This window comes from Palaemon carinicauda, chromosome 36 (assembly GCF_036898095.1).
Source record: "Palaemon carinicauda isolate YSFRI2023 chromosome 36, ASM3689809v2, whole genome shotgun sequence".
Lineage (NCBI taxonomy): Eukaryota > Metazoa > Arthropoda > Malacostraca > Decapoda > Palaemonidae > Palaemon > Palaemon carinicauda.
This window is the reverse complement of record NC_090760.1, coordinates 2141761-2165033: the sequence shown is the minus strand read 5'-3', so window position 1 is coordinate 2165033 and position 23273 is coordinate 2141761. Positions and strand designations below refer to the sequence as shown.

General features: G+C 45.4%; 1 protein-coding gene across 2 annotated transcripts in view; it reads right to left on the bottom strand.

Moving 5' to 3' along the window:
* The window catches only part of LOC137628715 (golgin subfamily B member 1-like), a 59787-nt gene that overhangs the window by 4989 nt on the left and 31525 nt on the right, over nucleotides 1–23273 (bottom strand). For both annotated transcript variants that reach the window (XM_068359867.1, XM_068359868.1), the window contains exons 7-11: nucleotides 15005–15172; nucleotides 13750–13883; nucleotides 10902–11086; nucleotides 510–564; nucleotides 81–150 (exon numbers count right to left, since the gene is read on the bottom strand). In XM_068359867.1, the coding sequence (XP_068215968.1) occupies nucleotides 126–150; nucleotides 510–564; nucleotides 10902–11086; nucleotides 13750–13883; nucleotides 15005–15172 (567 nt within the window). In that variant the 3' untranslated portion in view covers nucleotides 81–125. The remainder of the gene's footprint in view (nucleotides 1–80; nucleotides 151–509; nucleotides 565–10901; nucleotides 11087–13749; nucleotides 13884–15004; nucleotides 15173–23273) is intronic.

Here is a 23273-nt window from a genome sequence, read left to right as displayed (position 1 = left end):
GCCTCTAAAAAAGTAAACTGTAAAGCACAACTAAAAAAACCTTACCACCACCGAAGCAAATACTGTACATCGTGACTCACATAAAAAGGCATATGTGCGTTGTGCAGGAAGCCATTCGTTCCTAATCACACGTGCAACACTCGAGGTGTACTGGAAAACAGACAAATGAACAAATATTAGAACTTATGACATCCATGAAAACTTTCATTCGTCGTTCCATTTGAAATATAGTACTCCAGTTACGAGGACAAATACATGACTAATGATGGACTTTATAATGGATTCAAACAATTCGTTATTTCAAAATTAATTCAAAATTTCCTCCTACTTGTAACAACAACAGTACTGTACTTATGAACTTCAGAAGATGATTAAATACACATGAGCTCTAAAGTTATCTCACAAATAACCAGATAACTAAAGTTTTATGACAAATATAAGTTTTAGAAATTTTAAGAAATATTGCAATGCAAATAACACATCACAAAAGAAAACAATGATCATCTTACCTCTTGCCCATTATCCAGTCAATAAGTGTTGACGATGTCCCTTGGGCTTCCCGAGCTGCGGAAAATGTCGACAATTATTGTACTTATTAACAAACATCTGTTCTTAAGATTTCGACAATTATTGTACTTATTAACAAACATCTGTTCTTAAGATTTGACAATTATTGTACTTATTAACACACATCTGTTCTTAAGACTTCGACAACTATTGTACTTATTAACACACATCTGTTCTTGAGACTTCGACAATTGTTGTACTTATTAACAAACATCTGTTCTTAAGACTTCGACAATTATTGTACTTATTAACAAACACCTGTTCTTAAGAATTCGACAATTATTGTACTTAACAAACATCTGTTCTTAAGACTTCAACAATTATTGTACTTAACAAACATCTGTTCTTAAGACTTCGACAATTATTGAACTTATTAACAAACATCTGTTCTTAAGACTTCAACAATTATTGTACTCATTAACAAACATCTGTTCTTAAGACCAACTGATGAAAACAAAATCCAAAATACTTTTCTACTAGTAATTCATAAATTTTTATTAATATAATCTTTCTTTCTATCATTGAAGAATTCACTTATTAAAATGAATTGTCAAGTATAATCATTTGTTTATTTCAAATTTTTTAAACATTCCAATCTTAACATACACAAGATCTACTCCTATGGATCAATACTGCTGCTTCAGCCAAAAATATATCTTTCCCATTTCAGCTGGGAATTTTAAATTTGCTGAACTTTATAGTGATATTGCTCAAGATAAAACTTTTAATTAATTTTCCCAAACTGATTTACTATTCCTACCATCAGAATTTTCAATTGACAAGTGTTAACGCAAATGAAGAGTACACAGCTTTCTCCTATATAATTATTCATTTAAAAATGACTGTATTTATACTATGAATGAAATTAAAGAGTTTAATTTTAAATACTACGTTGTTTGTGCAATATTTTCCATATTCTTGTTTCTTAAATTTATAGCTTAAAACAGTAGTTCACGCTCCTCTGGTTACCTCATATCTCTCACTTGGATTGTTTAATCTAATTTCCTTCCTTCAATCTTCTAATATTGCATCAATTTCTCCCTTAAAATTAATAAGAACTTTTCTTTCTGTTGCAATCAGACTTGTTCCTACCAAACCTTCTTCAACTTTGTAAAGGATATCAGACAAATTAATACCACTACATTACTTATAGGACATTTCAACTGTAAAAAGTACACTACAGTATTGAAAGATTGACACATCTGCAATTTCTACCATGAGGGATTTAAGAGCACAAGTTTAATCTATGAAAGTCACAACTAACTACAAACTCTGTTATAAATTTTTGGTCTATCAATAGACTCGTATGTTTGTAATATCTTACAAAGTCTGTTTCCCATGCCATTCAATGTCTATAATAAAAAAAATATTACAATGGTGTTTCAACAAGCAAGGTTGGTCCTCTAGTTAAGACCAAGTTAGAAGAAAAGAGTAATCAGACCTAGAGTCCCATACATTAACAAAAGTATTCCACCTAGAGGAATTTCTAGAGACTTCTTTGATCAATAATTAATTCTTTGTGAAAATGTATTGGCTATATGAAGAATTTGGGAAATATCACAGGAATTTTACTTCTTTAATAAAAGTTGATTAAGAACATTTGGCAACACTGCGTTCATGTAAACAACACTTGAAACACCAAACACTAAACGTTGAGTTGTGGTGGCAACTACGACAGGTTTAGAGGTTTCTTATATGAAAATGTAATAAAATTGGGATTACCGGTGTGCAATTAATTAATATTAACGCAACCAAAATATGAAGATTTACTGTGCCAAACAAAAATCACAATGACTAGGAATTGCTGCAAGGATAGTTTGTAAAATCCTCCATTTCTTTTTTATTTCAAAAACTGCTTTGCTAATTTAAGGGTGTCTTACCACTTGTAGCGTCTTATGACACAAGAAATACAGTAATTTATACAGAGGAAATGTTTAATTCTTTTGATCCACTTGTCTGGTATACAGTTACTGACTCGCTTCTTAATTTTTAGAACAAAGCCTAAATTCTCATAAAATGTTATTTTCATTAGTAAAATAAATTTTTGAATATACTTACCCGATAATCATGTAGCTGTCAACTCCGTTGCCCGACAGAATTCTATGGAGGGATACGCCAGCTATCACAATACTAGAAGGGGGTGTACTTACCAGCGCCACCTGTGGCCAGGTACTCAAGTACTTCTTGTTGACACCTCCTCAATTATTCCTCGGTCCCACTGGTTCTCTATGGGGAGGAAGGGAGGGTCAATTAAATCATGATTATCGGGTAAGTATACTGTATTCAAAAATTTATTTTACTAATGAAAATAACATTTTTCAATATTAAACTTACCCGATAATCATGTAGCTGATTCACACCCAGGGGGGTGGGTGAAAAACCAGTGTACAAGACTAAAGGATAGCTAAGTATCCCGTATTTCATATAATCAGTTATCCACAATAACAATGAAATAATAAGTACCTGGTAAGGAAGTCGACTTGAACCGTTACTCTGCCTTTAATAAGATCGTCTTCCTTACTGAGCGCAGCGTTCCTCTTGGGAGGCTGAATCAACTCAAAGGTGCTAAAGTATACAGGGCTGCAACCCATACTAAAGGACCTCATCACAACCTTTAACCTCGGCGCTTCTCAAGAAAGAATTGACCACCCGCCAAATCAACAAGGATGTGGAAGGCTTCTTAGCCGACCGTACAACCCATAAAAAGTATTCAAGAGAAAGGTTAAAAGGTTATGGGATTATGGGAATGTAGTGGCTGAGCCCTCGCCTACTACTGCATTCGTTGCTACGAATGGTCCCAGGGTGTAGCAGTACTCGTAAAGAGACTGGACATCTTTGAGATAGAATGATGCGAACACTGACTTGCTTCTCCAATAGGTTGCATCCATAACACTCTGCAGAGAATGGTTCTGTTTGAAGGCCACTGAAGTAGCCACAGCTCCCACTTCATGTGTCCTTACCTTCAGCAAAGCAAGGTCTTCTTCCTTCAGATGAGAATGTGTTTCTCTAATCAGAAGCCTGAATAGTAAGAAACTGAGTTCTTAGAACTTGGAAAAGAAGGTTACTTGATAGCACACTATAAGGCTTCTGATTGTCCTTGTAAAGGTTAAGACCTTTTAGGATAGTACCTAAGAGCTCTAACTGGGCAAAGTACTCTCTTCAGATCCTTCCCCACCAAGTTGGACAGGCTTGGGATCTCGAACGACTTAGGCCAAGGACGTGAAGGAAGCTCGTTTAGCAAAAACCGAGCTGCAAGGAACATGTAGCCGTTTCAGATGTGAAAACAATGATCCTGCTGAAGGCGTGGATCTCACTTACTCTTTTAGCTGTTGTCAAGCACACGAGGAAAAGTTTTAATGTGAGGTCCTAAAAAGAGGCTGATTGGAGAGGTTCAAATCTTGATGACATAAGGAACCTTAGGACCACGTCTAGATTCCAGCCTGGAGTGGACAACCGACGTTCCTTTGAGGTCTCAAAAGACCTAGGGAGGTCCTGTAGATCTTTGTTGGTGGAAAGATCCAAGCCTCTGTGGCGGAAAACCGCTGCCAACATACTTCTGTAACCCTTAATCGTAGGAGCTGAAAGGGATCTTACTTTCCTTAGATATAACAGGAAGTCAGCAATCTGGGTTACAGTGGTACTGGTTGAGGAAACTGCATTGGTCTTGTACCAGCTACGGAAGACTTCCCCTTGAGACTGATAGATTCTGAGAGTGGATGTTCTCCTTGCTTTGGCAATCGCTCTGGCTGCCTCCTTCGAAAAGCCCCTAGCTCTTGAGTGTCTTTCGAAAGTCTGAAGGCAGTCAGACGAAGAGCGTGAAGGATTGGGTGTACCTTCTTTACGTGAGGTAGACTTAGAAGGTTCACTCCTAGAGGAAGAGTCCTGGGAATGTCGACCAGCCATTGCAGTACCTCTAAGAACCATTCTCTCGCGGACCAGAGCGGAGCCAACCAACGTCGGCCGAGTCCCTTAGTGAGAGGAGAACTTCTGAAGTACTCTGTTGACAATCTTGAACGGCGGGAATGCATACAGGTCGAGATGGAACCAATCCAGCAGAAAAGCATCCACGTGAACTGCTGCTGGGTCTGGAATCGGAGAACAATACAACAGGAGTCTCTAGGTTATCGAGGTAGTGAACAGATCTATGGTTGGCTGACCCCACAGGGCCCAAAGTCTGTTGCAAACATTCTTGAGAAGGGTCCACTCTGTGGGGATGACCTGACCCTTCCGTCTGAGGTGATCTGCCATGACATTCATACCGCCCTGAATGAACCTCGTTACCAGTTAGCTTTTGATCTAAAGACCAGATGAGTAGGTCCCTTGCGATCTAGAACAACTTCCACGAAAGAGTCCCTCCCTGCTTGAAGATGTAAGCCAGGGCTGTGGTGTTGTCAGAGTCCACCTCCACCACTTTGTTAAGCTGGAGGGACTTGAAGTTTATCAAGGCCAGAATAACCGTCAACAACTTCTTGCAAATGATGTGAAGTGTCCTTTGCTCCTGATTCCATGTTCCCGAGCATTCTTGTCCGTCCAAAGTCGCACCCCAGCCCGTGTCTGATGCGTCCGAGAGGAGACGGCGGTCGTGTTTCTGAACAGCCAAAGGTAGCCTTCCTTGAGAAGAAAGCTGTTCTTACACCACGCGAGAGAAGACCTCCTCTCTTCGGAAATAGGAACTGAGACCGTCTCTAGCGTCATGTCCTTTATCCAGTGAGCAGCTAGATGATACTGAAGGGGGGGGAGGTGGAGTCTCCCTAACACGATGAACAGGGCCAGCGATGAAAGTGTCCCTGTTAGACTCATCCACTACCTGACTGAGCATCGGTTCCTTCTCAGCATGCTCTGGATGCATTCTAGGGCTTGGAAGATCCTTGGGGCCGACGGAAAAGTCCGAAAAGCTCGACTCTGAAGATCCATACCCAAGGAGACAATGGTCTGGGATGGAACGAGCTGAGACTCCTCAAAATTGACCAGGAGGCCCAGTTCCTTGGTCAGATCCATAGTCCATTTGAAAATCTCCAGACAGCGACGACTTGTGGGAGCTCTTAAAAGCCAGTCGTCTGACGGAGCCGGACACAAGATCATGATACTGCTGCACAGTCTGTGAACTGTCAATCATGGGCAAGCGAGGAAGTACAGTGACAACCCGAATCTGTCTAGACTGTCTGGGTCGTACAGACAACTCCTTAACGGGTTGCTGAGGTTGCCGCACTGCGTCACAACAAGTCACTTCTGTTGGTTGTTGAACGTCTTCCCCGTGACACATTGACTCCGTAAACAAAAAATCCTCTAACAAGGACTAAGCTTGGACTGCATGTCATGCAACACAGCTCAAGGTCTATGGGAGCAGGTGTGGTAACAGACGGGATTAGCGACTGAAGTGGAACCATTACCTTCCCTGGAAGCATGTTATGCTTAAATAAAAGTCCATAAGAGGTTATGCAGCTAAAGGCTCCCTCCAAATGACAGAGTCCTCAAGGAAATATCAGAAGGAGGGAGAAAAGAACTTTCTCATCTACAGGGACCTTATCCTAGAAAAGCTAAGTTCTCTGAGTGAGGGTTCACTGGTGCAAAAGCAGCAGACTAGAAGACAACGTTATGAAACTGCTTGACAGTCTAGTGAGTTGGCAACAACCCAAGATGTGTGACTGAGAAGCATGCGGTAAGGTATGCAGAGCATGATGTATGCAGAGTATGCTGTATGCAGAGCATGCTGTATGTAGAGCATGTTGTATGCAGAGCATGCTGAATGCAGAGCATGCTGTATGCAGAGCATGTTGTATGCAGAGCATGCTGTATGCAGAGCATGTAGTAAGCAGAGCCTGCTGTAAGCAGAGCCTGCTGTAAGCAGAGCCTGCTGTAAGGAAAGCAGAGCGTGTGCATGGCGTTTAACATCTCTCAGAAATTCCATGACCAGTGCTAGAGTGCTTATGTATGCTTGCATGGGGTTTAAAAATCAACATAATGTTTACCTTACATTCATAACTCATGATTCATATTTTTGCCATGGTTTGAAAATGGAGGTAAGGCATGCTGAACAGCAGAGTCAGAACGAGCTGGAACAACAATAGTTGTGGTTTCCTCTTCAAGACTCTGTTGAGGGAACACCTGAGGCTCAGACTGCAAAGGCTGAATAAAAGACAAGCAGAAGGAAGGCGCATGGGTGGAGGAGGCTGACTCCTAGCATGAGTGGTTGAACCCAAGGGTTGCGCTTGCTGAGCGGTTGGCGGAAGCGGAGTAGCAAGTTCCAGTTCCTGTGGTGTGAGCGGAGCGCGATGAGGAAGAGGCTGCGCAGAACAAGGTAAATGTCTCGCAAGCTGAGGCTCCTGAGGCGCAAGGCTAAGGTGTTGTGGTGCTTGCCTTGTGGAGGGTTGAGCTCGCTGCAGCGAGAGCTGAGGAGACTGACTCATGGACGGGAGAGGTTGTTGTACCTCAACCGAGTGTTGCACCACTGGTGGAGCAGCAAGTGGAGGCGGAGGAAGAGAGGTATAATCCTCCTGATCCCATTGTAAAGGTTGCCTTAAGGAAGGCGGAGGCTGAACACCACAGGGAACAGCAAACTCAGCACGTGGCTCAACATCGTACGCCTGGCAGGTGGTACTGCGATCAGGCGGAGCGAGCGTAGGCGGAGGGAGTGTAGGCGGAGGCGGAGGAGCAACACTCTCAGCCCGACACTCACGCATTAAGTCCGAAAGCTGTGCTTGCATGGACTGTAGTAGAGTCCACGACATCGTACGCCTGGCAGGTGGTACTGCGATCAGGCGGAGCGAGTGTAGGTGGAGGGAGTGTAGGCGGAGGCGGAGGAGCAACACTCTCAGCCCGACACTCACGCATCAAGTCCGAAAGCTGTGCTTGCATGGACTGTAGTAAGAGTCCACAACATCGTACGCCTGGCAGGTGGTACTGCGATCAGGCGGAGCGAGCAAAGGCGGGGGGAGTGTAGGCGGAGGCGGAGGCGCAACACTCTCAGCCCGACACTCACGCATCAAGACCGAAAGTTGTGACTGCATGGACTGCAGTAGAGTCAACTTGGGGTCGGCAGACACTAAGGTCTGCTGAGGTAAAGCCTTAACAGCAGAGATCTGTTGCGGCAGAACCTTACTCCTCTTAGGCGGAGTGTATTCAACTGATGACTGAGGAGAGTCAGAGCTAACCCAATGACTGCATCCGGGTTGTTGAACTTTAACTTCGTACGTCTGGCATAGGTCTGGACTTTACGTTTAAGAGGTCTTGAGACCTGAGACCAGCGTTACTCTGCCTTTATTTTCTCCCCTAAATCTCTTCTGCAGACGAGCAAAATAAGGGCTCAATCGTCTGCGGGTGGGAGTGACGGTCTCGGTAAGACACGCCCACAACCACCGAGGATACTTCTGTGCGCCGATCAAGGCCTGCTGAACCCTTATGCCCTTCGACATTGCTTCTCCCCTGGGCTTGGGAGCTTGCAAGAGGTCCCGGACTGGGAGGACGACTGGCGCGCACAAAAGTACCCTCACGCACAACACTGACATAATTTGCGCTAATCACTTATCACTTTGATTTCTGTTTGCACTTATTTCACTGAACTCGAAACTTTAAGTGGTTTGTACCTGAAACACGCAATTCTATCCTTTCTCAAAAGTTAGTAATTGCGAAAACAGAATTACAATGTAACAGAAAAATCTAATGAAAGATAAATCAGTGGCTGGAAAGAGACTAAACACTAGATCACTCTAGAAACGTTTAGTTTCTTCCCCTAAAGAGACTAGGGAGAAAAGCAAAAACGATAACGACGTTACTCGTACGCCTGGCAGGCTTGAATGAAACGTTTATCCTCTTTCTCCCTCCGTCTCTATCTATCTATCTCTCTCTCTCTCTCTCTCTCTCTCTCTTGACTTAGAACCTGAGAGAAGAGCCCAATCATATATATCGTTAAAACATATTATTGTTAAAGGAAAAAACTGAAAAGTTCCTTTATAGGATCAAAACCATTAAGTTAAGAAAGAATGAACAAAACGCTAGACACGGTTACTCTTACTGCAACGTGAAACCGTGAACATTCTTTCTCTATCGTAACGATAGAGTGCAAGTTGAACGTTCTGAACGTCAACAACTGCAGAGACAAAACAAAACGTTAGTTCAACTTTGAAAACAGTACGAGGCTATCAAAGAAATTCTTTCAAACTCTGTGGCGGAAATAGCATAATATGTTAACAGGTAAAACCGAAATGACGGGCTCAATGTTAATTAACTTCGGTACCAAGAAAAGACCGCCTACTATTAGGAAGGTCGAATATAAACAAATATAAAAATTAATTTTAATAAGTTTATAATAAAAGGAAGTTAATCGAAGAGGCCTATAAGAGGCGGAGAGATATAAAATAAATCTATAACTTTTGTTAAGCCAAATTAAGAAAGAGAGTCTATACTCTCTTAGACACCAACACTTCCGTCTAAGGGAAGGGTCGGCCATTGAAAGGTGAACGAGAGTTCATACTCTCTTCGTCACCATAATTAATCAAATTAATTCCAAAAGCTAACTAAGCTAATATAGAAGTTTCCAGTAAAGCGACAGCCGAAATCAAAGAGAAATACTTCACCAAAGTCGTGAAAATACTCCAAGAACATAAGCGTATCCCAGAACGTCTTAACCGGAAGCACGACAGAGGAATAATTGAGGAGGTGTCAACAAGAAGTACTTGAGTACCTGGCCACAGGTGGCGCTGGTAAGTACACCCCCTTCTAGTATTGTGATAGCTGGCGTATCCCTCCATAGAATTCTGTCGGGCAACGGAGTTGACAGCTACATGATTATCGGGTAAGTTTAATATTGAAAATTCCTTATCCCTAATTATATTAATCTCTGGCACTGTCTTTCAGTTAGTTAGTTGTGCATACTGCATAAGATTTTTTCACAACTCTAACCATCATATGCATTCAGATCTTTCCAAAATGTACCACCTTTCAAGAGGACACTGAAGTCTTCCTTGTTTCCTAGGGTTGTTGTGGCCGATGTGGTAACGTTCGTGACTGGTGAAAGCCAGGCTGGGGTCCTTTAGGTAGTGCTAGGTATGCAGTTTATTCTAACTATTAAAGATTTTACTTTTTCCATTCAAAGGCTCAATGCTACACAGTGTTCTTAAATTACAATTCCAGCTGTGATCAGATTCTGGAATAATATTAGTAAGCTGGTACAACAGTTGAATCGGTGGAACTTCGAAAATTCAAACTTGTTGCAAAGGCTTTACTGTCAAACAGGTTGACATCCTTCTCATTTCATATTTCATATATAATTGATTTATGTACTGTCTTCTCATGTTGTTACTGATCTTAATATATTTCATAATTTCTTTAACCCTTTTACCCCCAGGCTATTTGGAAATTTCCAACCCTTAACCCCCACGGGTTATTTTTTTTCAAGCACATTTTGCAGAATATTTTTTTTAAATTGCTCTAACAGCCTTAATTTTCGTCATAGAGAGGTCAGGTTGGTCTCATTCTCTTGGAAAATGCCTGAAGTTTCTCAAAAAAATTATCAAAAATATGCAAAAAAAATTAAATAGCAGTTTTTTGCAAGGACGTACCGGTATGTCAATGGGGGTAAAGGGATGAGTTTTGTGAAACGTACCAGTACGTCCTTTGGGGGTAAAAGGGTTAATATCTGTCATATACAGTTTATTCGTTACTTCTCTATTTTCTATCCGCACTGGACTGATTTCCCGTTGGAGCCCTTGGATTTGTAGCATGCAGCTTTTCAAACTAGAGATGAAGCTTGGCTAGTAATAATAATACTGTAATTGGCAACACTTTGAGTCTACTAGAGCCACCTTATCTAGGCACAACTAATCAAAACTTAGTCATAATTATATATAGTCTGTACATGAGAAAAAAGGGGACCTCTACTCTCTACGTTCTTCCAGCCTAACAAGGGACTCAACCGAGTTCAGCTGGTACTGCTAGTGGGCTGTGGCACCCTAGCAGTACCAGCTGAACTCAGTTGAGTCCCTTGTTAGGCTGGAGGAACGTAGAGAGTAGAGCCCACTAGCAGTACCAGCTGAACTCGGTTGAGTCCCTTGTTAGGCTGGAGGAACGTAGAGAGTAGAGGTCCCCTTTTTTTGTTTTGTTTCATTGTTGATGTCGGCTAACCCCCAAAATTGGGGGAAGTGCCTTAGTATATGTATGTATGTATGAGAAAATTTCCAAGTTGTGGAAATGACCACAACTTAATCATGTTCCCATAATAATGACCTGAAGATTTCAAAACTAAAATATTAGATCTAATGGAATAAATTGCAGATTTGAATAAATTTGATACCTGAACAAATTGAATAAAGCAAAAAAGAAAAAAGAATAATCCTTACTGAGTGTGTAATCGGCATGTCTCGTTGCTGTGGGTGTGGGAGGAGCTGTATGAGGGGTGAAAATAGGAGGAGAGGGGAGGCCGCCGACGGTGATTCGACGACCTATTGCTGCTGACGCGGCACCTTGCAGACTAACGAGAGCCTTCTGCTCTAAGGAATCATTTAGCTCCCGGAGTTCTGCAAGTCTGAAAGACAAGGAGTTTTTGTAACAATCAACATTATCATTAAGAAAACAATAATTGTTATAAATGCTATGTAGTATGTATTGGTAGCACCAATGATTAAACTTTCCGTCCAGGGAAAAAACGTCACCATTGCACCACAGTTAAAACTAGACCAGGCACTCGGTAAAGTACATACCTTCGCCTTTATCATGATGTATATCATAGGATAGGCATTAAATCGTGCACATTTTGCACTAGTTTTATGCCAATCGGATAAAAATTGACCACGATATAGCAAAAATCACAAATTTTTAAGTAATTTGTATTTTTCCTAACATACTTACCTAGAACTACCTTCTTAGGAGTTACTGGTAACTCTACCTAACCGACCAGCTTTTTGTATAGTTTACCTTCTTCCCGTTTTCTACGGGGTCAACCTCAGGCAGTGTGATACGTGCCCTGAGGCGACCCAGGGTCGACATTTTTGCGACCTTGACCAAACACTCCCAAAATCTGATCAATTTGTCCTAGGTTCATGGCCAATTATCCCACCAAATTTCATGAGATGCGGTCAAATACTTTTTAAGTTATCCGAACAACAAACAAACAGTGGGTAATGAACATAAATAAACAAGGATGTTGTACATCACAAGATAGGCAATTGAATTATGTACACTTTGGCGCTAGTTTCAACCAAATCAGATAAGATTTGGCCACGATATGGCAAAAAGATTTTTTTTACCTTCCCGTGACCTTGGCCTTGACTTTTGACCTAAACACTCCCAAAATCTAATCAAATTGTCCTTGGAACATGGCCAATCAAACCACAAAATTTAATGAGATTTGGTCCATTAGGTGTGAGTTATGCAAATCACAAAAACACACAGACATACACACAAATGAATACAAGCTTATCAAAACATGACCTTCGCAGCAAAGTTGGCGAAGGTAAACATATGACCTGTGAAAACTTTTATCACTATAAATTCTATAATAAATTGAATTTCTACAGTTCATATGTGTATTTCACATGTGGTTTTACTTTTAGAAAAGGATAACCCTCAAAATACATTATATTCATAATGCAAAAATAAGAGGAAGATAAAAGAGTATATTTCACTGCTAACTAAAAGTAAGAAAATTAAAATTAAACAAAATTTATGAAATCATATATAAATTAAATAAACATGCAGTAATATTGTTAACATGTTTGACCTAACAATAGGTCGCAATGTAAGAAATTACATAATATAATTTCATTACAGGGTTGTAAGTACCTAGTACGCTAGTCACTCCTGCTCATTTCTAAATCATCAGATATAAAAATATCAGTAAGACCTTCATATTTTCATTTAAACTATTTGGATTTGGTGGTTTACAAAATAATAGTAAACATACAGACCCTCGTCTTCTACTAGACTATAAAACCTCAGATTTTGCATCAAAACAGGCTACTTGTTCCAACACAGGGTACTTACCTAGAACTACCTTCTTAGGAGTTACTGGTAACTCTACCCTAACCGACCAGCTTTTTGTGTAGTTTACCCTATTCCCGTTTTCTAAGGGACTAACCTCAGGCGGAGTGATACGCGCCCTGAGGTGACCCGGGGTCGGAAAGCGTGCAAGCTCAGGTCGTCTCCTCAATAAGTTTCTGGTCGCGACGTAATTATCATCTCGCCGCGCTCTCTCTTACCCTGTGCGACCCTTTGTGTCCCCCGACCCTTTGTGTCTACCATGCGCTACCCACGTGTTCATTTCCTTACCCTTTCCTTTGTATCCCTGTGTCTCTTGGTGACTTAGTGTTGTTATGGAGCAGCCTCGTCGTTGCAAACTTCTATCAACTTTAATCAACATACTTTACTTTAAGGGTTGCTTATCTGGTCGTGTACAGCAGAGGAGTCCTACTCTCTACAGGACCTCCACAGTCGTTTGAAGATGTTCATTCGGGAGCATTTAACATTTCACAATGTGTATTGTTCGCTTACTGTTTGATCATCATTGTCAAAACACTCGCGGGATAAGAAAGTCTCAAGTATGGTTATTCTGACCAAGACCCCAGATGAACTTCCAATCTTTCAAAAGGCTGAACGAAGGGTTTATTTTCAGAAAATAGAAATAATTTGATTATCAATAAGCACTGCTTCTAAGAAGGGTTTCTTTCCGGAAAACAGAATAGTGATAATTAACAGTAAGTCTAATTCTAAGAAGTTAGTTACTAAATATTGATTAACAAGATCTACGTTAAAATTCCCAACTATGACAGGGTAAATAAAAGTCTAGTTGTTAGAAAATCTGACAAATTCAGAGATAATTTGCATTTTTCCCTAACTAATACAAACCCGGAGTTATTTATATGGATATTCTTTCACCCATATAAATAACGTAAGGTTTGTTAGTATGGGAAATGACCAATTCAGATATAAATTGTATTTTTCCCTAACTAATACGAATCTGGAGTTATTTATGTAAGTGAAAGAATATCCACATAAATAACGGAAGGTTTGTTAGTATGGGAACAAAAAGATAATTTCACTGTCTAATAAAATGACAGCCTCGTTACTTACTAGATACTTAAAATGTTACAAAGAATTAGCTGCCAATAACGATCACGCACTGTCTCTTCCTATAAATAAATCATAAATGCCGTACAGTATTACAAAAAAACAGGTAATCGTAAAACCTACTTTTGATCCAGGGAAGGTTCGGGAGAAACGGGAGCTGGAAGCTGATGACTCAAACTCAATTCTCGCGTGAGCTCTTGAGTTTGTCTTAGGGAAGCACTTAATTTGAGCTGCAAGGCATCTCTCTCTTCAAGGAGCTGTCGACGAAAAGTAAAAATGGAACGTCAATATGAAGAAATGGGGTGGAGACTGTTAGGAAAAATCACAAATTTTTAGTAATTTGTATTTTTCCTAACATACTTACCGAGAAACACTTTCTTAGGAGTTACTGGAACCTCCTTCTCAAACGACCAGAGTTTTGTGTGGCTTACCCTGCTCCCATTTTCTATGGTGGTAGGCCTACCGGGGGAAAATATGACCCGAGGGCAATGCCCAGGGTAGGCCACATGTTAGTCAGGTCGTCTTCTTCAGTAAGTTTTCTGGCTAACTCTGGTCGTTTGAGAGAAGGTTCCAGTAACTCCTAAGAAAGTGTTTTGAGGTAAGTCTCTGTGTCGGTACAAATGGAATTTTGATAAAAGAAACAGAGCTTGAATTTAAAATATTTTTGTGCATAAACACCCAACTGAATAAGAATATTTTCAAAGAGAAAAACAGAAAAGTGGCGAAAATGTTCAGGTGAGAAGCATCGTTAAGTATACTGTAGTTAATTTCAAACTCCCAGTATACCTAACATTTGCCTTTAAAAAAATATCTCTTGCATGAATACACTGCTAACATCCTACAACCTCCAAAAATTATGCAATGTCCATAGTTAATTTTGAGAGAAAATAAAAACAAAAGTATTAAAACTTACTAAACAAAACCACGATAATCTACAAGTATTTCAGTATAAGCCCACTGTTGAGTGCCATCATCACCAACATTTTTCTATCATAATAAGAATCTTGGGAGTTAAATGGCAGGACAGGATTAGAAATGAAACTATAAGAGAGATTACTTGAGTGCCATTTGTGGATGAGATCATGGTGAGGGGCAGATGGAGATGGTTTGGTCATGCTCTTCGCCCTCCACAAGAGATTAATTCACCAAACTTTCAACTGGGCTCCACAAGGCACTAGAAGAGTTGGAAGACCCAGACCTACATGGATGAGGACTATGAAGTGTGGAGTAGGAGAAGATGAATGGAGAAGTATTGATTTAAAAGCTCAAGATACAGATGACTGGCGAAATCTGACCGAGGTCCTTTGCGTCAATAGGCGTAGGAGGAGGTGATGATGACGACGATGAATGAGAATTTGAAGCACGAACACTGACCCACCTTTGTAATTTCAAGAGAAAGCTGCTGACATCTAAGGTCACGGAGGTGGAGCGAAGCAAGGGCTGCATCCAGCTCCGTGGTGGCAGGTGCAACAGGAGCAAATACTGCATCACCACCCTCTTTCTTACCTCCTGCTAATTTGGCAAGAGATGCTTCAGCTGCTTCAACCTGAAAGGATAATTTTCATAAGTTACCAGAGCTACTAACTACTAACAAATGACAAATTCGAAGATAATTTGTATTTTTCCTAACCATACAAACCTTAGCTATTTACAAAGGGTTATTACTTTTAGCGTAGCTGAAATGGCGAGCCATTAGAATTTAACGAGGGTGTATTACCCCCGCGCTAGTTAGCGGGGGGGTAGGGGAGTGGTAGCTAGCTACCCCTCCTCCCCCTCACACACAGGTGAATACTCACTTTCACTTAGAGGTAGGACTTGTCTTGGGGGACAGGGCTGGCGGGCAAATATGTGTAAATAGCTAAGGTTTGTATGGTTAGGAAAAATACAAATTATCTTCGAATTTGTCATTTGTTCCGTAACCGAAATACAAACCACGCTATTTACAAAGGGTGACTTATCCCTTAGGAAGGGTGGAAAGTCCCCAGCCATACTGGCTTTGGCTTTACCCGGGGACTCAGAATCCGAGTGAGTCGCACTCGAGAAAAGGAGTCCCTGCACCTCACAAGTTCCTTGCACCGCAAGGAACCATGTGGCCTACGTAAGCTTGTGTGTGAAAGAAGAAGTGTGACCCGTCTTAGGCAGTTGACCTGGAGTTCCAGAAGGAACTCTGGGTTAAGACGTTCCCAATACCACCTCGTCAGGGTATGGGGGACGCGACAGTATTGACTCAATACTCGGAACACAAGGAAGCATGGTTTACCTGCAGAGGTTCGAGGTCAGCTATGCAGAGACCAGGATGCTGCTTCCCCGTAGAGGGGATGATGAAGAAAGAAGTAAGGGCCAGACATACTTCTTTCGTTCATGCAGACTAAAACCTGATAACAATGCCCTCAACCTTCTGCTACCTGTCCAAAAAGGAGCCTGAGGTTAGACCAGCTGTTGTGTAGCCACCACAGAGCGATAGAAAACGTATCGAGACTCCTGTGGGTCACGCCCTGCAGGAAGCGGGCTGCGAAGGTCATCAGACGCTTCCAGACTCCAGCTTGTAGCACCTGCGTCACAGAGTAGTATTACTCGAAGGCGAGGGACGTTGCGATGTATCCAACATCGTGCTGTAGGGCGACGTGACGGGGGAGGGTCTGAAGACAGGTCGAGATGAATGTCCTTGAGTCCGGGCTGAAGAGGTATACTGGTGACTCTCCCCCCATGTCCTCCTTGTGTTCCCAAATCGGCTGCAACTGAGGCCAAACTGCAGCTGTTTCCAGCGCTAACCTCTCGATTCCTGTACTGGCAAGAAAGAGAAGGTCTTGGGACATCAGACACAGAATGGAGACTCAAAATCTTGAATGAATCGGACCGAAGGGTCGGGACCCTCAGATTCTGAGTCTAGCCAACAACTCAGGAGCGAGCCTGAATGTTGCCTTCCCCTCTTCCTTAGAAAGGGGGGGAGTAGTAAGAGACCAAGAAGATTGCTTACACACTGGCCGTGGCCAGAGTGAGCAGAAGACCCAGGGCGGAATACAATCCGAGGCCTGTCGTAAAAGGGTCTTGAGAAGATCTCTTAAAGGACTAAAAGTCCGAGCCATGCTCCAAGTTGGAGGTCTTCCTCCGACTAGGGCGGGGACGATCGTATCTTCGCATGAGCGAAGATAGATCCAGCGGGCAGGAAAAAGTTATTCCTTTAAGCCTGAAGGTCAGGGAAAGGCTGAGCGACAGGCTTCATTGCCAAGAGCGGAAAGGAGTTTCCTCCCGCCGAAAGGCAATAAGACCGTTATTGCTGGAGAAGAGGCCTCACGGGAAGAGGTATATCTCCCACGGCACCAACCACCTTAGACTCTTCACTTTGCCTGGGAGACCCCTGTGGATGACTATCGCAGATGACGCGACCTCCGTACCGCGACTGTAGCGGGTTGTCTCTTCTAGAGGAGGAAGCGTAGTGTCTCCAGGCATGAAGCCGAAGCGACGCCCCGGTTCGGGAGAGATGTCGCAGTGTGGTTGCTTGAGTAGTCTGCGCCGTGGGAGAAGCTCTCCCGGGAGTTCCGTCAGGGGAAGCAGAGGGTCCAGAAACCGTTCTGCACATAGTCCCAGTGGAGCTCTCCCATTGAAAGGTTGACAGACAACCTGGTTTTGTTGAGACCCATTGTCCGCAGACAAAAAGGAGGGAAGACGCAGGCGTCGAAGTTGTCCCACCATCACCAGAATGCATCTTGCCAGAGTCTCGGGGTCTGAGACTGGGGGGAAAACTAGCGGAAGCTTGAGGTTCCAAGCTGTCGCGATCAGGTCTCCCAGACCAGCACTTGCTGGTTACCCAAGGTCAAAGACCCCTAGGTACACTCTCTCTATGAGGCTCTGCTCGGATAGTCTGAGAGAAACATTCCCCTGCCTGGAATGAGAGAGCCGATGGTGGAATTGAGATTATCTCAATCATCCCGATATCTCTACTGCAAGATGTGAAGGTGTGAAAATGCGTCCCCTGCTGGTTAGCATGAAGTCGACACGCAACGGGGCGACTTGGCAGGAGCGGTAGGATCTGAAGAGGGGCCAGACTAAGGCCCTTAAGCCTGCCTGAATGATGGAGAGGTATCCTTCAGGTCTTGACCATAGGCCTGGACCGGAACATGCCCCCCCCCCTTTCCTTTGACGAGTCCGAGAACCGCATCAAGAATGTGGGGAAAGGACGAGAATATCCACTACCATCAAGAGGCTCCATAGGTCAACACCCATTGCAGGTTTAATAGTTCCGCTGGTCCCATAGGGCCAGGGAGTCCGGTTAAACATTGCCTGAAGCCACCGGAACTTGGATCGCCCCACATGGAACTTATCCTGAGGCGACCGTTCGGACTATAAACGGGTCAATGAGGAAAGAAAAACTGGGAAACGTTCCAAGGTAGGGCTGAAAACTCTGCTTGACTGAGAACAGGTACTGTGACTCTCCTCAGTCTTGCCACGGTGAACCGAAAGGAAGGCTCGGAGGATGTGGTAACAGAATCTGGCGTCCCCAGGTGGTCACCCATCCAAGTACCGACGTTGCTTAACCTCGATGGACGGACGAGAAGCGGGGTTTCCAACGTGGTAAGGCGGTTGACTCAATATCATGGCCAGATACTCCAGATGTTGAGGCAGAGGAAGAGAAGGCTCCAAGCAAAATACCATGAGCCCACACTCATGGTCAGCATTCGGAAGCTTTTCCCGGCGCTGAAGAAGGTCGAAACCCGAGCCTACCGGAGTTGACCAGCCCTCCAAACAGCAGAGGAGGCGGAAGTCTGCACCTGAGCGGCCAAGAGGAAGGCAGGGAGAGTTCTCTGGGGAAACAAACCTGCTATGCCACGGCGGGATAGCCACACTGCATCATAAGCAGGAATACTTGCAGTTTAGGCTGAATTCGACGAGCACCCTGGAAGATGGATGGAATGGAAACTGAAAGTACCCGTCCTTCCGATCCAGGGTTAAAGGAGTCCTGTCGCCTCGTTACCAGTCTGATCGATTCTGCTGGTCTACGCTGGCCGAAGTTTGTTCGACAAACTTGATCAGGGCTGAGAGGTCGACTATGGACATCCCCTCTCAGATCCTTCCTTACAAGAAAGGATCGACTGAGGGGGCCGGGGGTGAAGCCGTCGATGATCCTAAGGAAGACCTTCGCCTAAGGTATGGATCATTCTGCCCAACCGGGCAACTCTGCTGATGCTATGGCATAGAGGTTCAGAGACACTGAATTCGCTGACAGAGACGGCAGGCGCGATATCCTTGGCTACTCACAGAGATTGTGCGGGAATGGGCATCGGGAAGCTGTCATTCGGATGAGTAACCTTAAGCATCCTCCCAGCGAAAAAACCTGCAATCCTAGAGTTCGTGAACTTTTAGGACTATGCCCCCCCGGGGGAGTCTCCCGTGCCATCTGTTCCTGACAGGAGGAAACTGCAATTGGACACCTTGTCCCAGTTGTCGTAGCCGATAACTTAGGCCGACGTGGTTGAAAGAAAAGGGAGCTGGAGCCCTGCAGAGTCTGGAAGAAAGCGCCTTGGAGGAGTGAAACCGGAAGTCGATTTACTCCGCACAGCAGATGTTTAAGTCTCTGTCCTTGGGCAAAGACAAAACTCTTCTCAAGGATGGAAGGGTGTCTGAGGTCGTTGACCTCCACAGATGAGACACCCGAAGGAAGCCTTCAGTCAGTGCGTCCAGATGGTACAACATCGAGCTTGTCCGCAAGTAGATACTTAACGACGAAAGGCCAAGGTGCCTGAGCTCGAGAGGAGGAAAGTACCCTTGATCTTCCTGTAGCTTCCTTGAACCAAACCTCGGGCCGTAACCGAGGAGGGAAAGAACCTGGTAAGCTCCCAGAGGAAGAGGTAAGCAGTCACCCCTTGTCCGATGGAGAAATCTTCAACGGAAAGCCCCCCCGCCAAAAATCCTTCCAGGGCGGGAGAAGGAGAGAGTACTCGTGCAGGAGAGGGGACCCTCGAGACCGACCTCTTGGGAACCAACTTCGCCCTGGGGGAAGTCACCACGAAGTCCACTCCTCTCTTTCTCTTCAGCGTAGGAGAGACAGCCGCTGGTTTGTTACCCTGGCCGGTGAGTGCTGGTTTCATAAACCTCATTAACGCCCGTGCCAGCGGATCAAACCATGTCTGCTGCTCCAAGGACACAGAGTCCGAAATCCTCGCTAAGGTGAAAGGGATCGGGCGATCCTTTGGAGAGGACACGACGGTTCCTGCCTGAAAAGAAGGTGGGAAGAATGCTGTACTGACCTGTCTTCGTCCTGCACTACCAACCTGTGCTTGGATGGAGGTGATCCCGAGTGCCGCCTAGGAGCACACGTCCCTGCTGCTACCACCGGCTGTGGAATTCGCCGCGAACTATGGTCGCGCGAGGGCGAACGGTCGCGCAAAGGCGAATGGTCGCGCGGGCGTACAGGCGAGTGGTCGCGCGGGCGCGCAGGCGAGCGGTCGCGAGGGCGCGCAGGCGAGCGATCGCGCGGGCGCGCAGGCGAGCGATCGCGCGGGCGCGCAGGCGAATGGGCGTGACGGCGAGGGATCGTGCTGCCGCGTAGGTGAAGAAGATCGCTGGCGGTAAGCGATGGCGAGCAGCATGTGTAGGTGAATGATCGCGTGATAGGGTGCGATGGTGATCAGCATCCGCAAGAGGGCGAGCGTTCAGGGTTGTGCGATGAGGAGCAGCATGCGTAAGCGGGCAATCGTGCAGGGTTGTGCGATGGCGAGCAGCATGCGCAGGTGAATGATCGCGTGAAAGGGTGCGATGGTGATCAGCATCCGCAAGAGGGCGATCGTTCAGGGTTGTGCGATGAGGAGCAGCATGCGTAAGCGGGCAATCGTTCAGGGTTGTGCGATGGCGAGCAGCATGCGCAGGTGAATGATCGCGTGAAAGGGTGCGATGGTGATCAGCATCCGCAAGAGGGCGATCGTTCAGGGTTGTGCGATGAGGAGCAGCATGCGTAAGCGGGCAATCGTTCAGGGTTGTGCGATGGCGAGCAGCATGCGCAGGTGAATGATCGCGTGAAAGGGTGCGATGGTGATCAGCATCCGCAAGAGGGCGATCGTTCAGGGTTGTGCGATGAGGAGCAGCATGCGTAAGCGGGCAATCGTTCAGGGTTGTGCGATGGCGAGCAGCATGCGCAGGTGAATGATCGCGTGAAAGGGTGCGATGGTGATCAGCATCCGCAGTTGAGGGTCGCGCGATGGCGATCAGCATCCGCAGTTGAGGGTCGCGCGATGGCGATCAGCATCCGCAGTTGAGGGTCGCGCGACGGCGATCAGCATCCGCAGTTGAGGGTCGCGCGATGGCGATCAGCATCCGCAGTTGAGGGTCGCGCGACGGCGATCAGCATCCGCAGTTGAGGGTCGCGCGATGGCGATCAGCATCCGCAGTTGAGGGTCGCGCGACGGCGATCAGCATCCGCAGTTGAGGGTCGCGCGATGGCGATCAGCATCCGCAGTTGAGGGTCGCGCGACGGCGATCAGCATCCGCAGTTGAGGGTCGCGCGATGGCGATCAGCATCCGCAGTTGAGGGTCGCGCGACGGCGATCAGCATCCGCAGTTGAGGGTCGCGCGATGGCGATCAGCATCCGCAGTTGAGGGTCGCGCGACGGCGATCAGCATCCGCAGTTGAGGGTCGCGCGATGGCGATCAGCATCCGCAGTTGAGGGTCGCGCGACGGCGATCAGCATCCGCAGTTGAGGGTCGCGCGATGGCGATCAGCATCCGCAGTTGAGCTAGTAGCTGGCGAACCATGTTCCTTCAGAAGTGTTGGAGAACGTTGGCGTGCCAGCTGTAACACACGTGGGCGATCCGGAGATCGCTGGCGAGCTGATGATCGCTGACGAGCTGACGAACGCTGGCGAGCTGATGATCGCTGACGAGCTGATGATCGCTGACGAGCTGATGATCGCTGACGAGCAGAAGGCTACGCGTGGAAGCCTGCGCAAAGAAGAAGAGTCCTTGACCCCGACCTGAACCGAAGTTCTAGATCGCGAGGGCGAACGTGGGCGCACAGGGCACGTAACAGGAACCGCAGGGAAGATCATCTTGAAAGCGCTGACGAACAGGAGAGCGCTGACGAACAGAAGGGCGCGCAGGGAAACCCTGACACGCAAGGGAAGAACCCCCCGTGGGGGCAACCCTTTGCCCCGAAGGGATCGTTGTCCGCCGGGAGACTGATGTCCGTCGGAAGACCGCTGTCCGTCGGGAAGACCGTTGTCCGTCGGGAAGACCGTTGCCCATCGGAAGACGAGATTAGACTGCTGTCCATCTGCACCAAGACGGAAGATCGAGAAAAAGAAGTTGTAGGCTGCAAACGGAGATTCAAAAAGGCGCCTCAAGCACCCTTATAGGGAGATGAGAGGCCCTTACGACGAGGCGGACGGAGGGCCTTACGGCGAGGGAGGCCAACAGCAACAGCAACAGAAGAAACCTCCGAAGAGGAGTCTCTATGAGTGTACTCTCTCGCGAACGAAAGAGAAACACTTCGTGGAAGAGACTGGTCAGCCAGTGACCTAAAAGGGGCAATCCTCCGAAGAGGAGCTCCTGCAGTTGCCCAGCCCCTTGAGCGAAACTGCAGGTGCGACCGCTCAGCACCAAGAGCATAGTCGCACGAAAAAAAGGCAAGAGAAGAACCCCCCAAAAGAGGAAAAGCTCAAGCCTGGACAGGAAAAAACTTCCCTCGGAAGGAAAGTTATCCGCCCAAGGAGGCAAGCCTCCTGACTGTTCTAAAATGAACTGGAGAGCTGTCCGTCGACACGGGAGTACTACCAGTAGAAGGAGACACGCCCCTGACGACAATACAAGGGGGGAGGCAGCAACAGCCGAATCCCCAGGACTCAACCAGACAGCTCACACCGTTGCTATATTACAGAAACGAACTAGATCGGTAACTGTAAAAAAATAAAACAAATAATATTAGTACACATTCATTCCCCCGGGAAGGCTCCGAAGAGGAATCCCGAGGAAAAGGAACAAGAATTACACAACAGGCACGTGCCCTCACAACCACTTACACTCGCGGAAGGAGAGCTGTAACCAAAACAGAATTATAACAATTATAATTATGTAACTATGTAATTATGTAATTTAAAAATGAATGAACACTAAAGAAAAAACGAAAACCCCGAAAGGAATCGTTCTACAAGCTGAAAAATTAACAACTACAATTAGATTCATAAACTAATTGAGACAAAATGTACGGCGTAGCAACCCCACCCACACGGGAAGGAAGCTACAAGGGCGTAGTAAAACATAGTAAAAGGGTGAACGACCTCAAGAGAGAGAGAGAGAGAAAGACCGAAGTCAAACTCGATCGCAACCCATAAAATTAGGCCGTGGTGGCCTAACTGCCGAGGCCTCCACGTAGATATCGTACACTACACACACACATCTGAAAAGGAAACTTACTTATTTCTATACTCAAATATATATACAAACATGAAAACATGTTTACATATATATTGAGTAAAAGAAAAGTAAGCGATTAAGTAAAGACAAAACAGACAATGGCTGCCAAGCGAGGACCAAGACAGAGACGTCTGTCACAGTCCGAGCCAAAAGTGAAAGTGAGTATTCACCTGTGTGTGAGGGGGAGGAGGGGTAGCTAGCTACCACTCCCCTACCCCCCCGCTAACTAGCGCGGGGGTAATACA